The sequence below is a fragment of the Elephas maximus genome, chromosome 5 (assembly GCF_024166365.1).
Source record: "Elephas maximus indicus isolate mEleMax1 chromosome 5, mEleMax1 primary haplotype, whole genome shotgun sequence".
Lineage (NCBI taxonomy): Eukaryota > Metazoa > Chordata > Mammalia > Proboscidea > Elephantidae > Elephas > Elephas maximus.
In genome coordinates this window covers 69,470,662-69,487,114 of record NC_064823.1, presented here as the reverse complement: position 1 = coordinate 69,487,114, position 16,453 = coordinate 69,470,662, and the positions used below count along the sequence as shown (strand labels likewise).

General features: G+C 36.4%; 2 protein-coding genes across 3 annotated transcripts in view; one reads left to right on the top strand and one right to left on the bottom strand.

Annotated features, from left to right (window-relative positions):
* PTPN13 (protein tyrosine phosphatase non-receptor type 13) overlaps positions 1–16,453 on the top strand; it is a 1,019,774-nt gene that overhangs the window by 210,733 nt on the left and 792,588 nt on the right. The gene's annotated exons all lie outside the window — the stretch shown is intronic.
* MAPK10 (mitogen-activated protein kinase 10) overlaps positions 1–16,453 on the bottom strand; it is a 375,739-nt gene that overhangs the window by 145,072 nt on the left and 214,214 nt on the right. Inside the window, exon 3 of one of the 2 annotated variants that reach the window (XM_049885817.1) lies at positions 8,985–9,056. In XM_049885817.1, the coding sequence (XP_049741774.1) occupies positions 8,985–9,050 (66 nt within the window). In that variant the 5' untranslated portion in view covers positions 9,051–9,056. Of the gene's footprint in view, positions 1–8,957; positions 9,057–16,453 lie in introns of those variants that run through there. The other variant, XM_049885815.1, reaches the window with a different exon arrangement.

Here is a 16,453-nt window from a genome sequence, read left to right as displayed (position 1 = left end):
TAGAGAAATAAGAGTCATCACACGAATAGACATATGCACACCCATGTTCACTGCAGAAAGATGGAAACAACCTAGATGCCCTTCAACAGATGCCCTTCAACAGATGCCCTTCAACAGATGAATGGATAAACAAACTGTGGTACATACACACAATGAAGTATTAAGCAACAATAAAGAAAAACAATGAATCTGTGAAGCATCTCATACCATGGATCAATCTGGAGAGCATTATGCTGAGTGAAATGAATCAATTACAAAAATACAAATATTATATGAGACCACTACTGTAAATACTCATGAAAAGGTTTACATACAAAAAGAAACAATCTCTGATGGTTACGAGGGGGGAGGGGTGGGGATGGAAAAACACTTAACAGACAATCGGTAAGTGGAAACTGGTCAAGGGTAAGACAGTACACAATACTGGAGAAGCCAGCACAACCTGTACAAGGCAAGGTCATGGTGGCTCCATAGACACATCCAAACTCCCTGAAGGACCGAATTGCTGGGCTCAGGGCTGTGGGGACCATGATCTCAGGAAATATCTAGCTCAATTGGTATAACATAGTTTATAAAGAATATGTTCTACATTCTACTTTGGTGAGTAGTATCTGGGGTCTTAAAAGCCTGTGAGTGGCCATCTAGGATACTCCACTGCTCTCATCCCTTTGGGAGCAAGGAAAAATGAAGAAAACTAAAGATACAAAGGAAAGATTAGTCCAAAGGACTAATGGACCACATCTACCATGGTCTCCACCAGACTGAGTCCAATACAACTAGATGGTGCCTGGCTACCACCACTGACTGCTCTGACAGGGATCACAATAGAGGGTCCTGGAGAGAGCTGGAGAAAAATGTAAAACAGAATTCTAACTCAAAACGAAAGACCAGACTTGCTGGCCTGACAGAGACTGGAGAAATCCTGAGAGGATGGACCCTGGATACCCTTTCAGCTCAGTAATGAGGCCACTCCTGAGGTTCACACTTCAGCCAAAGATTCAACAGGCCCATGGAACAAACCAAGACTAAAGGGGCGCACCAGCCTTGGGGCAGGGAATGGAAGGCAGGAGAGAACAGGAAAGCTGGTAGTAGGCAACCCAGAGTTAAGAATGGAGAGTGTTGACATGTCGTGGGGTTGTTAACCAATGTCATGGAACAATGTGTGTGCTGTTTGATGAGAAACTAGTTTGTTCTGTAAACCTTCATCTACAGTACAATAAAAAAAAAAAAGAGAGAGAGAGAAAATGAATGCAAGAGTAAGTGCTATGTGTCAAAGCAGATGTAGAAGGAAGTCAGAGTCAAACTTCCTTAAATAATACATGGGAAAGGAAACCCACTAAAAGGAGAAGTTAATGTATACGGTTCTCATTTGCCATTAAATGAAAACTTAAAATAGTAAAGTAAGGGTTTATAGGTATATATCTCAAAACCACAGCCATTCATTTATGAAACACCAATGCCTTCAAATGTATCCAGGGTCAACCTACTGACCTCTTTATTTCATAACTATATCAAGTCAGAATGTTAAATTGAGTTTTTTGAAGTACCAGACAACCCCTCCAAAAACAAAATATATGAACCATACCATTCACAGACCACCAAAAAGGTTTTCTAGTTTCCATGTTAGATTATACAGGTTTTTCTTTTGCTCTGCCTTACCCAAACACCTTTTCCTTTGATGTTCTATTCCCCAGTGCTGATGTAAAAGGCTGTAGTCCATGTAGGATGGATAGCCAATGGAGAGTATGAATTTTAATTGGATATGTTCGGGTTTGAAACAGAAACCTCATAGATCCATCAAATGAAATCAATTGAACAAATCAAGTTACTTTAAATTCAAAATGCCTTACAAGGAAGAGATATTTTTTAAAGCCCATGTAGTTCTGGAATCTAGTTTAATGATATTTTTTAAATGCCATAGGTACTGGTAATCCGGATACATCACTTAAGGGGAAGCCAATTCCACAGACATTCCAGAACACCTCTCTTTATGAGATCCCTTGTTTGTTAGTTTACAGGTTTATAAAAGGCTCCTAAGAGCAAATCCAGCCCATAAAATACATGCAAATGACTCTGGAATTTTTCAACATTAAAAGAGGAGAAAAAAGTACCAAAAAAGAAAAATAATAGATCAGAAGTGATCAGTCATTTGCTAAAGAGTTAAGTTTGCATTTATTTAGAAGAGCCATCTTACGGAGCTAGGTAATTATTATATATACACACATAGGGACTTATTATCCAGCCCTTAGAGTAATAAAATAGAATTGAATTAACTACTCAAGTCATCTAGTAATACTTTATATCTATTAAGAAAAACATTGCTTTAACTGCAAAAAACTCAACATGCTCAGTCTTCACTATCATGTCTTATTCACAAAGCGCTATGCCGAAAAAATAGGAAGAATTAAAAAGGAATATTTTTTTGTCAATAAACTCCACAAGACTTCTATTTTTGTCAAATTCCCAGTAATATTTTGGAACTAAGATACCACATCATTTTTTGGAATTTATGTAAAGCTTGTTTTTTCCCCTCCTGGTGACCAATAAAATCTCAGGCTTCTTTGCATTTCATCAGAGAAGGTTGAATCTCAGTTAAATTTAGTTGCTACTCAATTCAGCCAAAACACTGCATACCAATAGACCATACCAAGAAGTTCCTGGTGGAATTAGGGAATGACCATACGGTAAGAACGGTTGAGACTTCCAACTCCAGAATCAAACACAACTAGATCCTGCCTTCATTCTGCCACTTCCCACCTCTGTGGTCTAGAAAAAGTCATTAACATCTTCAAGACTATGTCCTTATTTTTTTTTTTATGTCCTTATCTGCAAAAGCACTTGCTGACTGAGTGTCCTTGGGCAAGTTATTTATTTCAGTGCCTCAGTTTTATTCATCTGTAAAATAGGAATAATAATAACACCTACCTCATAGGGTTGTTTTAGGAAATAAAATGAAAACACAAAGTTGGCCTAATTTCTAAGTCAAAATATTTACATATAATGCATGTAGCAACCTCTCAATAAATGTCAGACATTATCATTGAACTCTTAGCTTCATTGACACTGTTGGTGCTCTTCCTTCTTAGATCTCTATCTCCCCTTAACTGCCAGGAATCTAACTCCTTAGCCTAACTTTTACATCTCTTTGCAAGTCTGTTGTTGCTGAGTCCATTAGTTAAACTTTGACATTCCCTCCATAAATTCACTTATTCCTATCCATAATTTTTCTTTCGGAAACACACTTGAGTCAAATTTGATGTTTCTCAAATGTATATATCCTAGCCCTGACCTCTCATCAGAGCTCCAGACCCATATTCCTTATTGCTCGCTAGAATATAAGTTCCCTGAGGCTTTGTTTGTATTGATCACCACTGTGTCCACAAGTCCTATGATAGCGTCTTGCATAGAGTTGGTGCTCAAGAAATTTTTTTGTTGAATGAAGTGCATGAATGCTTGCCACAGCCTTGAACTGACAGCACCATCCAGCCAGTGATAAAACTGGAAGCCTGACAGTAACCCTAGCCCTTCTCTAGTCAAACCAAATCAAACCTGTTGCCGTCAAGTCAATTCCAACTCTTAGCGACCCTATAGGACAGAGTAGAACTTCCCGTAAGGTTTCCAAGGAGCACCTAGTAGATTCAAACTGCCAACCTTTTGGTTAGCAGCCATAGGTCTTAACCACTGTACCACCAGGGTTTCCTAGCCCTTCTCTACTCTCCCCAATTAAGCCGACTCCAGTTCCTATTGAGTCTACACTCTTAAATACCACTTAAATCTCTACTTTCCGTTCTCCTATCTGAGTTCATATCCTTATTAATTCTTGCCTGGACTGCATGTTACCCTTCCTTTTAACTGCTTTCCCAAATGCCACTGGAATGGCTCTTGTGAAATATAAATCCTATTACATCACCTCCCTACTTAACATTCTTAAAAAGCTCCACAAATCTTTTGGGATATGTCCTAAACTCATTTGCAGAGCACACAATAACACCAGCCTCATCTTCTTAGGTTTGTATACGTGCACCCTGTGTTCTGATCTCATGGAAGTATTAACAGTTCACAAAAGCATTCTGTCTTCTTGTTCGTCCTTACCTTTGCCCTTGCTCAGGTCTCTTCCTGGGAATACTATGTTCCATGTGTTCCCTGCCACACGCTTTTGAAGAACTTGACTTAAAAGTCACTTTCTCTTCCCTATGCCCCCCCCAAGAAAAATTAGGGCCCCCTTCCTCTGTGACCCCATAGCTCCTAGGGCGTATCTTTATCATAATACTCTACATCTTGTTTTATTTTTGTCCTTATCTTTCTGCCCTACAAAAAAAAAAAAAAATTTTTTTTTTTTATGTAGTATGTTCTTTGATGGTGGTAACCATATCGTTCATCCTATATCACTGATTTCTACAACTTGCAAGTATATATTATAGGTACTCAGTAAAAATGTGTTGAAAAAGTGAATGATGAAATCAATCAATAAGCAATGAGTCAATGACTAGATATCTCCTTGGCTTAGAAAATGTAAGGAGGCATAAAGGATTTCTATGCTATAGCCAAAAAGAAGCCCAGTCTTAGTCCAGTCCCTTTTAGTTCTAGTGCTACACAAACTTATAATTGTTGACTAATCAATTTGAACCCTCTGTCCAGCGTTTTCAAACTCAGGAAATCATTTAAAGTTATTCATAACCAACTCAATCATCAGTAAACTTTTAGAGAGGATAGTTAGTTAATAACTGTTCTGTGAATGTTAGGCTAACAACGATTTGTGATTATGAAATAACTGAAGCATAACTGAATCTATCAATATACACTTACTAGATGTTAGGATATTGAGAAATTGACTTGATTTAGAAAGGTAAGCAAACAAATTGCTACTCAGGAAGTGGCATTTTCTGCTAAGCTTTTTTTTTTTTTTTTTAATTCACAAAGTAATATTGGCAATTTGCTGAAATAGATTTCTAGGCTGGAGATTCAAGGATAAGGATGGTTCCATTCCTGCCCTCGAGGCAGTCACTGTGGAGTAGGGAAAACACACACCTGTGCAACTAGACATAATCACCCATCAGAAGGTGATCATCGCTGTAGGCACCAGTAGGTGGACCTGGGTTTCCTACACACACTATCTTGGCGTGTATTTCTCCTGGTTAAAACTCTGACTCATCTCTTCAGCACAGCAGAGTTGCAAAAGGAGCAATTTTCAAGAATTTCTTTTTTTTTTAATTCGTAGAGTGAAATTTAACAGCTCTGTACTTTATTCAACTGATAAAAGAAGGCTAAAAATACCTATTTCTCAGGAGGATCAAGAGTTCTTAAAAAGCACTTTCAATTCCCTGTAGGCCTATTTTTTGTAAAGGATTCATACCAGTGTGAACTAAAGCTTATTCTTTTATTATCTAATATCACAAAGAAAAAATTTGTCCCCAGGGTATAATAAGAAACCTCTTGCCTGTATTCTATTTCAAAAGGTACTTCATCATTTTTGTTTTGTTTTGTTTTAAGTAGCAAAATCAATAAGAAAAGCTAAAAAAAAAAAAAAAAAGTCAGTGAATCCAATGTTCTTCAAGTAATTCAATTAAGAATTAAGGTTAAAAACTATTGTAGATAATGTAAATATTTTATGCTGGCACATACTACCCAAGCAATTTTACTTTCTACACTTTATGCGATTTCTTACTGACAACTGTGAAAAAGTTCGGAATATGACATAATGAAAAGCAGCCACAGACTAAGACTTAAGAGATCTGGATTCTAGACAAACCTAATCACTAATTAATCACTGACAAGTTATTTAAAGCCTTTGAGTATTGTCTGTGGGGCCAGAAGTTGGGAGCAGTCTAACCCTGCTGGTGTTCAGGTTAAACACCAGCATATTGAGGGTCCATGAGATGCCCCTGAAATTATAAAGTCCCAAGGAATAGAGTCTGACAGTAAACCACTACTAGATAATTCTGCCTCTAAAAATAAATACACTGTTTCCTTAAATTGCTAGAGTAGTAAAGGAGACACAGAGCTCCAAGAAAAATAAATAAATGTTATTATCAAATAAAAATTCTACATAGAAAGTAAATAAAAAGCTCTAACTCTCAACTGGAAATATTTTGCTTACTATGGTATTTTCAGATTTTTTGAAAAAGTTATAGAATATGCATGCGTATTTTCTAGATACCAAAAGCTCAGAGTAAGCAAGAAAATCCACACTTGTTACAAAAGTTCATGCCTCACTTCTCTTTATTCCTTTGCTTTAAAAGCGCTCTCACTAGAAATAGTTTGCATCTGTACACAAATGTTGAAAGCTGATTTAAAAAAAAAAAACTTCAACCACCATAAAGCCTTTTTTGGCTTAAAAAAAAAAAAAAGCTGAAGTTCTATGATTTTTTTTAAAATAATTTTGAAGTCCGGATATAGTCTTGAAACATATAAAATATGAATTTAGTTTTTGATCTGTTTGTCTTGTGTTAATGTCCATAGTAAATGGCTAGAATCATGGAGGCTAAGGAAATTGCTCTCAGTCATACAGTTTGTAAGACCCAGATATTCAACCCAGAAATGCAGGCCTGCATTTCACTTCCCACCAGAGCAGGATAATAGGTGCAACTGATCACATAAACTAAACATATATTACTCACTCATTCGGTAGCGAAATACCTGGTGAGAGCCTTCACTGTGACAGATACTATTATCAGTCCTGGGGTACAGCAGTGAGCAAAACAGACAAAAATCTAGTGGTGTGCTGGTAAATGTTCAACAACTGGCAGGGTTGAGGGGGAGAAGAAAGGACCTAACCTGCAGCTGATGTTTGTTTCCGTAATGTAAATACTTCTGTCAAGAAAGATTTCAAATCACCATCCTGACCTCATTGAACCTGCAGCTGAGAAGAGATATGCAAAATTGACTCTTGTGAGTTTATGTGAGCTGATGCCAGCACACTACTGGAAAAATTCCTATCCAAGTGCGAGACGCATTCTATCTAAGAAAGAGAAGCAACATACTAGTAAAATATGTATTAAGTCAGATGATTGGACGTGTTATTGAGAAAAAAAAAAGTGAGGAAGAAGGGTAGGCAATGTCGAGTAGAAAGGGACAATTGTAAACAGAATATTCAGGAAATGTTGTTAGGTGCCGTAGAGTCGGTTCCGATTCATAGCGACCCTATGCACAAAACAACGAAACACTGCCAGGTCCTGTGCCTTCCTTACAATCATTGTTATGCTTGAGCCCACTGTTGCAGAAACTGTGTCAATCCACCTCACTGAGGGTCTTCCTCTTTTCTGCTGACCCTGTACTTTATTTACCAAGCATGATGTCCTTCTCCATGGACTGATCCCTCCTGACAACATGTCCAAAGTATATAAGACGCAGTCTCATCATCCTTGCTTCTGAGGAGCATTCTGGTTGTGCTTCTTCCAAGACAGGTTTGTTCGTTCTTCTGGCAAGTCCACGGTATACTCACTATTCTTCACCAACGCCACAATTCAAAGGTGTCAATTCTTCTTCCGTCTTCTTTATTCATTGTCCAGATTTCGCATGCATATGATGCAATTTAAAATACCAGGAAATATTCCCCTAAAAGTGACATTTCATCAAAGCCCTGGAGATAGTGAAAGAGTGAGCCAAGTGGATAACAAAGGAAGAGTATTCCAAGGGAGAGGTCTATAGGAGGCTAGGTAACTGTGTGGACAGGTCATTATAAAGATTTTGGTTTTTACCTTAGTGAGATAGGAAGCCATTGAAAGATTTTTCTGCTTTGTCGTTGTTGGGTTTTTTGTTTTTCCTTTTTTTGTATATTTTTAGTCAAGAAGTAATAAGATCTGACTTACATTTTACAAAAATCACTTTTGCTGACATTTAGGGGTAGGCAAAGATGAAAGCAATCGCAATAATCCAAGCCAAAACAAAAAAAGTTCACTTGCACCAGGGTAATAATGGAGAGGATAGTGAGAATTAGAAGATTCTAGATATATTTGTCTAAAAGATGACTCCAAGAATTTTATTCTAAGGAATTGAAAGCATGGAGTTAGTATTTACTGAATTGGGGCAGAAAATGAGGAAAACTCAAGCACTGGGTTTGAAATACATGGTTTTATACACCTAATAGACATCTAAGCGGGGATGTAGAAGAGGCAGTTGGGTATATGAGTCCAGTTTCAGGGAAAGGTTTGGGCTGGAGATATAAACGTAGGAGTCTTCAAGATATTATCTTTAAAACATTTGGACTCAATGGGAGCACTAGGAAACTGAAAGTAAATGGATTTATTTAACAAACACATAGTGCTTACTATGTTCTCAGTGTTTTGCAAGTATTAGCTTATTTAATCCTCATAACAACCCTAGGAAGTAGGTACTATTTTCCCTCCTTGTTGCAAATAAGGAAAATGAAAAATAGAAAGGTTAAGTAATGTTCCCAAAGTCACAAGTAAAGGGCTAATCTGTGGTAGAGCTGGAATTTCTAACCAAGGCTGTCTGGATCCAGGGTTCTTGTTAGAGAAGAGAAGTGATCTAAAGACCTGAGGCCTCAGGCACCCAACAGTTAGAGGTCAGGGGGATGAAGCAGATCACTAATCTTATTTACAGCAGCTAATACATTTTTCTTTCCCATAGTGAATCTAACTATGCTCAAAGTGAGTAAACACAGAAATTTTTTGTTTCCCTTCATACTTTTCTATAATAAGATCATGTTACTTCTATAATCATAAAAGGCCATGTTAAAATATAGAAGTTGAAGAGTTATTTTTTGAAACTCGTTTCAATGGATGCATGTCATTCTCTGCTTGCAGCACAGCTCAGTGATCCTTCAATGAGAATTTTCTTTATTCCTATTCTAACTTAAAGGAACTGAATAAGAAAAAAAAAATTAAGTATCCACTTCTACTTCCTACGCTACTTTTAATATTACAAAATACTAGCTTCGGTGTGGAATATATGCAAGATGAAATAGCAAAATGGAAATACAAGGGAATATACTGTACCTTGTTTTACCTGTAAGGAACACACACCTGACAAAAGGCAATTTTCACATCCAAGGTAGGTTCACTGCAGTAGTACAAGAAATGGAGGCTCATAAATACCTACAGGGAGAAAAAGGGGACATAAGTTGTCCAAATCATCTGATTATTCACTATTTAGCAGAGTAAATTTTAATGTAATTTGAATCATATACAAGGTGTCATTCAAAAATTATAGTCAGCATATATCCAGGCCAGTACTAGGTATTTTTCACAAATTATAAATATTAAACAAATAAAATAGGGTAAAAAATATCTCTTATGATCAAAATCACCATCATAAAGATGAGATAAAAGAAATCAGATATGGCTAAGAAGCTAAAGGTAAGCACATCCTATTATGCAGCATTTTCAGTTCTAGCCATCTAATTGAAATAAAAATCTCAAACATATGCTAAAGAAGATATATATATATATAGGTATTTATTGTAGAACAAAGAGACCAGATAAGTAAAGTACAGTGTACAGTGGAATTCTACAAAGTACCTGAAACAATTGAACTAGAACTTCTGGATCAGTAGAGAGAGATTTTTCAAACATAATGTTGAGTGAATAAAAAAGCAAGTTTCAAAGGATATAAAGATTACAATATTACTAATGTAAAATTTTAAAACACACAAAAAAATACACATTGTTTTTAAGTGCATATAATCATAAAAAAAATCATAAGCTAAGGAAAATTGTGCATTTTATTAAATCTATTTCATTTTGGTAGTAAATACAAAGATTTCAATAGGTTTGAATTATTTTATAATTTTAAAACTTTTAGAATGGATACAAGTCATTTACTGGTAATGACAAATTAGATGCTGGGTTATTCAGGAAAAATGAAGCAGCATCAGAGAAACCGCACTGAAACCTTATTCAGTTCAATTAAACACACAATGTTGAATGTTATTATGTGCAAGACACAATCTGGGGAGATTACACAATTTTAAAACCACTATTGACAGAAGACTTTTGTTTCTGGCAATATGATTGACTAAATAAATATTGACTGAAAACCACTCTCAGAACAACACTTCTAAAAATGTTGCTGAAATACATAAAACATCTTTTAAAATGCATAGCTGAGCTGCCAAAAGGAAAGTTTTAAGAAGCTGAAAACTCTGTGAAAGGCCACATGCAGAGAGGTAAATGAGTGCTGTGGCTGCCACATGTCCTGGGGTCATGTGCTGATGCCTGATGACCAGAAATGTAGTTTTAAAGGGCAGCCTGTGGAGTGTAGGACACAGAGCTTAGAACCTACTATGGTGGAAAGTCACATTGGAGACTTCTGCATAGAGTTTACTGAAGAAAGCTTTATGCAGATTTTAGGAGGAAGGAAAATAATACCAGAAAAAAGATCTGAATTTCAGGAAAAAGAATGTTTTACAATGAAATTTGTGCTAATTTTTAAAATTTAGGTAAGAAATAAAGGACTCAAGTATATAAGCCAATCCTGAAAAATAATAAGGCTGGTGTTTGTCTAGAAGGTTGTTCTAGGAGAGATCAAGATTTATTATAAAGGTATAGTAGATAAAAGCACATGGGACTGATGAAGACATGGACCATCCAACTAATAGAATAGAGAGCCCAGAAACAGACACACGCATATATGGGAGCCTGGTAAAGTTATAGTCTGCATTTCAGATATCTGAAAAAAAAGGAAGTATTTATTAAATGGTGTTGTTATTAAGTTGGTCACTCGCATTGAAAAAAAAAGATATTGGGAGACAATTCTTCATGGGCCTTTTGCATTTCTGCATGTGTTGCAAGCAGAAACACTTTTTTCCCGAATATTTTTTCAAGGATGGTTATTTATATATAGAAAACAGCCTTGGAAGATATAGTATCTCTCTTGAGCATAGGATAGGTTTAGTAACTCTCCAGTATTGTAAAGATAAGGTCTCCCTCTGGGGTAAATGTTAGTCATGCTTACTCCCATTATAAAAGATTTGGGTTCCCTAAACTCAGGGACCCTCTTCTATAATGTGACCGACTCTATGTATCATAGTCACCTGACTCTCTTTTGTATCATCCTGCAGAAATTGGGTCCTAGAGAAGTTGCATAGAGGCTGATACTCTAATTACTGCTATAGCTGTAAGTAATAAAGACATTTGTCTCTGACCCAAAATCTTTTGTCTTCTGCCAGTATCCATGTAACTGTGGCAGGATAACTTGTTAACTTGTAAGTGGGGTAACAACTCAGACTCTTCAGAATTCTTGATAATCTCTACTTCAATTTGTACATACGAAATAACTATATATGGACTAAAATCTTCAAGAAAGGCAAAATTTTAAACATTTTAGAAGAAAATATATTTCAATGTCTGGAAAAGATATAAATATTATGTAAGTATGCTAAGTGGTAGGGGAAATGATTGATGAAATAACTATAATGAAAGTAAAAAATTTCTATTCATGAAATGATATGATAAAGAGAAAAAAAAAACAAGCCAAAAACTAGAAGACATTTGAAATGCATACAACCAGTGAATATGCTGTATATCTAGATTCTATAAAGAATTCCTTAAAAAAAAAAAAGACAAAGAAGCCATTTAAAAATAAGTAAAAGTTATACATTTCATAGGAAAAAGCAAATAAAATGGTCCATAAATACATATATGTAAATTAAAAACCCACAATGAGATGCTATTTTATACCTATCAATTTGGCATGTTAAAATATTTTTGTAATAGCTAAATAAGTAATAAATACTTGAAAAAATATTTGTAGAAAGAACAATGAAAAATAAATTGTAGTATATATATTTAGTGGAATACTGTATACCAGCGAAATGTATAGAAAATGCAGTAAGTATCAGCATGGCAAAATCTCATAAGCATAATCTTAAAACGAAATCAACTAAACAACATATTATTTAAGAACACTGATTATGAAAAACAATAAAGAAAGTAAAAGAAAAAAGTTATGTCTACTTTAAACTAGGTGATGGGTTCACACGTTTTGTTTAATTATTATTCTTTGAATGCTTCATATATGAAATATATACTATTTTATATACACACACAAAATTTGATAGTGTCTGGGTGCTGTAAACAGGTAACATGCTCGACTGCTAATCAGGAGGTTAAAAGTTTGAGTCACCTAGAACCATCTCAGAAGATAGATCTGGTGACCTATTTCGAAAAAATGAATGATCGAAAACCCTATGGAGCACAGTTCTATTCTGATGCACACAGAGTCGCCTCGAGTCAGAGTTGATATACTGTTTGATATGCCTGAAATAGTTCTTAATAGAGAAAAGTTCAAGTTACACAAAGGCCTATGGCCCTTCATTCTTTTGCTGGGTATTGTGGCATACGTAGAAATGCTTGCAACCAAAACATTCTTAATAGTCACTAATAGCGGAATTATCTTGAGAAATGCTGAGGAGCATAAAGCAGAACTACTACTCAGCATTTCTCAAAATTATTCCCCTATTAGGAACATCTGGCTCAATTGGCATAACATAGATTATAGAGAAAATGTTCTACATTCTACTTTGGTGAGTACTGGCTGGGGTCTTAAAGGCTTGTGAGAGGCTGTCTAAGATATTTGCACTAGTCTCACCCCATCTAGAGCAAGGGAGTATGAAGAAAACCAAAGACACAAGGGAAAGACTAATCCAAAGGACTAATAGACCACAACTACCATGGCTTCCATCAGACTAAGTCCAATACAACTAGATGGTGCCCAGCTACCACCACTGTCTGCTCTGACAGGGATCACAATACAGGGTACTGGACAGAGCTGGAGAAAAACGTAGAAAAAATTCTAACTCACACACACACTAAAAAAAAAAAACAGACTTACTAGTCTGACAGAGACTGGAGAAATGCCGAGAGTATGGCCTCTTATAGTTCAATAATGAAGTCACTTCTGAGGTTCACCCTTTAGCCAAAGATTACATCAGCCCGTAAAACAAAAAGAGACTAAATGGGCACAGTAGCCCAGAGGCGAGGACGAGAAGGCAGGAGGAGACAGGAAGGCTGGTAATGGGGAACCCAAGGTTGAGAAAGGGAGAGTGTTGACGTGTTGTGGGGTTGGCAACCAATGTCAAAAAAAAAAAAATCTGTAATAATTAATTGTTTAATAAGAAATTACTTTGCTCTGTAAATCTTCATCTAAAGCACAATAAAACAAAAAAAAAAAAAGGGGGGGGAAATTTATTCCCCTATTAGTGTCTATTAAGAGTGTTCTCAACACCTCTGCACATGCTGCAATGCTGAGGAGTATATAACAGGACCACCACCCATCTGTCAGTTTGTCGTACTTTGGTGGCATGCTTGTTGCTATGATGATGGAAGCTATACAACAGTATTTCAAATACCAGAAAAACGACTCACAGTGGACAAGATTCAGTGGAGCTTCCAGATTAAGAGAGACTAGGAAGAAGGACTTGGTGATCTACTTCTGGGAAAAAAAAAAATTAGCCAGTAAATCCTTACACATAGCAATGAAACATTGTGTGATAGAGTGCTGAAAGATGAGATTCTGAGGTCGGAAGGCACTCAGAATAAACTGGGGAAGAGCTGCCTCCTCAAATTAGAGCCAACCTTAATGATGTGGATAGAGTAAAGCTTTCAGGACCTTCATTTGCTAATGAAAATGAGAAGAAACAGCTGTGATTATTCATTAGTAATCAGGACATGAAGTACAAAGTATGAATTAAGGAAGACTGGAAGTCATCAACAATGAAATAAAACACTTAAAGACAAATATCCTAGGCATTGTAGTTGTTGTTGTTAGATGCCATCCAGTTGGTTCCAACTCATAGCAATCCTATGTACAACAGAACAAAACACTGCCCAATCCTGTGCCATCCTTGCAATCGTTGCTATGTTTGAGCCCATTGTTGCTGCCACTGTGTCGATCCATCTCATTGAGGATCTTCTTTTTCACTGAGCCTCTACATTACCAAGTATCATGTTCTTCCCAGGGACCAATCCCTCTTTATAACATGTATGAAGTATATAAGATGAAGTCTCCCCATCCTTGCTTCTAAGGAGCATTCTGGTTGTACTTCTTCTAAGACAGTTGTTTGTTCTTCTGGCAGTCCATGGCATATTCAATATTGTTCACCAACACCATAATTCAAAGGCATCCATCTTTCTTCTGTCTTCTTTATTCATTGTCCAGCTTTCCTCGGCATTAGTGAGCTGGAATGGACTAGTATTGGCCGTTTTGAATCAGACAATCATATGTCTACCAGGCCAAGAATGACAAATTGAAGAGGAACCGAGTTACATTCATCTCAAAAAGAATGTTTCCAGATCTATCCTAAAGTACAATGCTGTCATTGTAGGATAATATGCATATGCCTACCGGAAGACCAGTTAACACAAGACTATTATTCAAATTTATACCCCAACCACTAGTGCCAAAGATGAAGAAATTGAAGATTTTTACCAACTTCTGCAGTCTGAAATTGATCAAATATGCAATCAGGATGCATTGACAATTACTGGTGATTGTAATGTGAAAGATGGAAACAAAGAAGAAGGATCTGTTGTTGGTAAATATGGCCTAGGTGATAGAAATGACACTGGAGATCACATGATAGAATTCTGCAAGACAAATGACTTATTCATTGGAAGTGCCTTTTTTCAGTAACATAAACACTGACTATACACTTAGACTTCACCAGATGGAGCACACAGGAATGAAATCGATACATTTGTGGGAAGAGACGATGGAAAACCTCAATATCACCAGTCAGAACAAAGCCAGAGGCCCACAGCAGAACAGATCATTAATTGTTCATATGCAAGTTCAAGTTGAAGCTGAAGAAAAATAAAACAGATCCACAAGAACCAAAGTACAACACTGAGTATATCTCATCTGAACTTAGAGACTATTTCAAGAATAGATTTGATGCACTGAACGCTAATGATCAAAGATGAGATGAGTTGTGGGGTGATATTAAGGACATCACACATGAAAGCAAAAGGTCATTAAACAGTCAAGAAAGAAAGAAAAGACCAAAATGGATGTCAGAAGAGACTCTGAAACTTGCTCTTTGAAAGTAGAGTAGTAGCTAAAGTGAATGAAAGAAATGATGAAGTAAAAGAGCTGAACAGAGGATTTCAAAGGGTGGCTTGAGAAGACAAAGTATTATAATCAAAAGTGAAAAGACCTGGAGTTAGGAAACCAAGCAGAATGTACTGAAGAAAAATTTAAGTCTTGAGTTGCAATACTGAAAGATTCTATGGGCAAAAAAACAACGCAGAAAGCATCACAAGAAGATGGAAGGAATACACAGTCACTGTACCAAAAAGAATTGATTCACATTCTACCATTTCAGGAGGCAGCATATGATCAAAAGCCAACGGTAACAAAGGAAGAAGTCCAAGCTGCACTGAAGGCATTGGCAAAAAATAAGGCTCCAGGAATTCACAGAATACCAATTGAGATGCTTCAATGAACGGATGCAACACTGGCAGCATTCACTTGTCTACACCAAGAAATATGGAAGACAGATACCTGGCCAACCAACTGGATGAGATCCATATTCATGTCCATTCCAAAGAAAGGTGATACAACAGAATGCAGAAATTAATGAGCAATATCGTGAATATCATATGCAAGCAAAATTTTGCTAAAGATAATTCAAAAATGGCTGCAGCCATGCATTGACAGGGAACTGCCAAAAATTCAAGTCGGATTCAGAAGAAGAGGAATGAGGGATATCATTGCTGATGTCAGATGGATCTTGGCTGAAAGCAGAGAATACCAGAAAGATGTTTACCTGTGTTGTATTGACTATGCAAAGGCATTCAACTGGGTGGATAGTAACAAATTATGGATAACACGGAAAAGAATGAGGATTCCAGAACACTTCATTGAACTCATGTGGAACTTGTACACAGACCAACAGACTGTCATTTGAACAGAACAAGGAGGTACTGCACAGTTTAAAAACCAGAAAAGTTGTGTGTCAGGTCTGTATCCCTTCACTATACTTATTCAATCTGTATGCTAAGAAAATAATCCAAGATGCTGGACTGTCTGAAGAAGAATGCATCACCATGATCAGAGGAAGACTCATTAACAGAATGTGCTATGCAGATAACACAAACTTGCTTGCTGAAAGTGAAGAGGACTTGAAGCCCATACTTACGAAGATCAAAGACTACAGTCTTCAGTATGGATTACACCTCAACATAAAGAAAACAAAAATCCTCACAACTGGACCGATAAGCAACATCATCATAAATGGAGAAAATATTGAATTTGTCAAATATTTCATTTAACTTGAACCCACTATCAAAGCAGCAATCCAGAGATCAAACAACATATTGCATTGGGAAAGTACACTGTAAAGAATCTCTTTTAATTGCTAAAAGCAAATATGCCACTTTCAGGACTAAGGTGGGCCTCACACAAGTCATGATATTTTCAATTACCTCATATACATGTAAAAGCTGGACAATGAACAAGGAAGACTTAAGAATAATAGATACATTTGAATTAT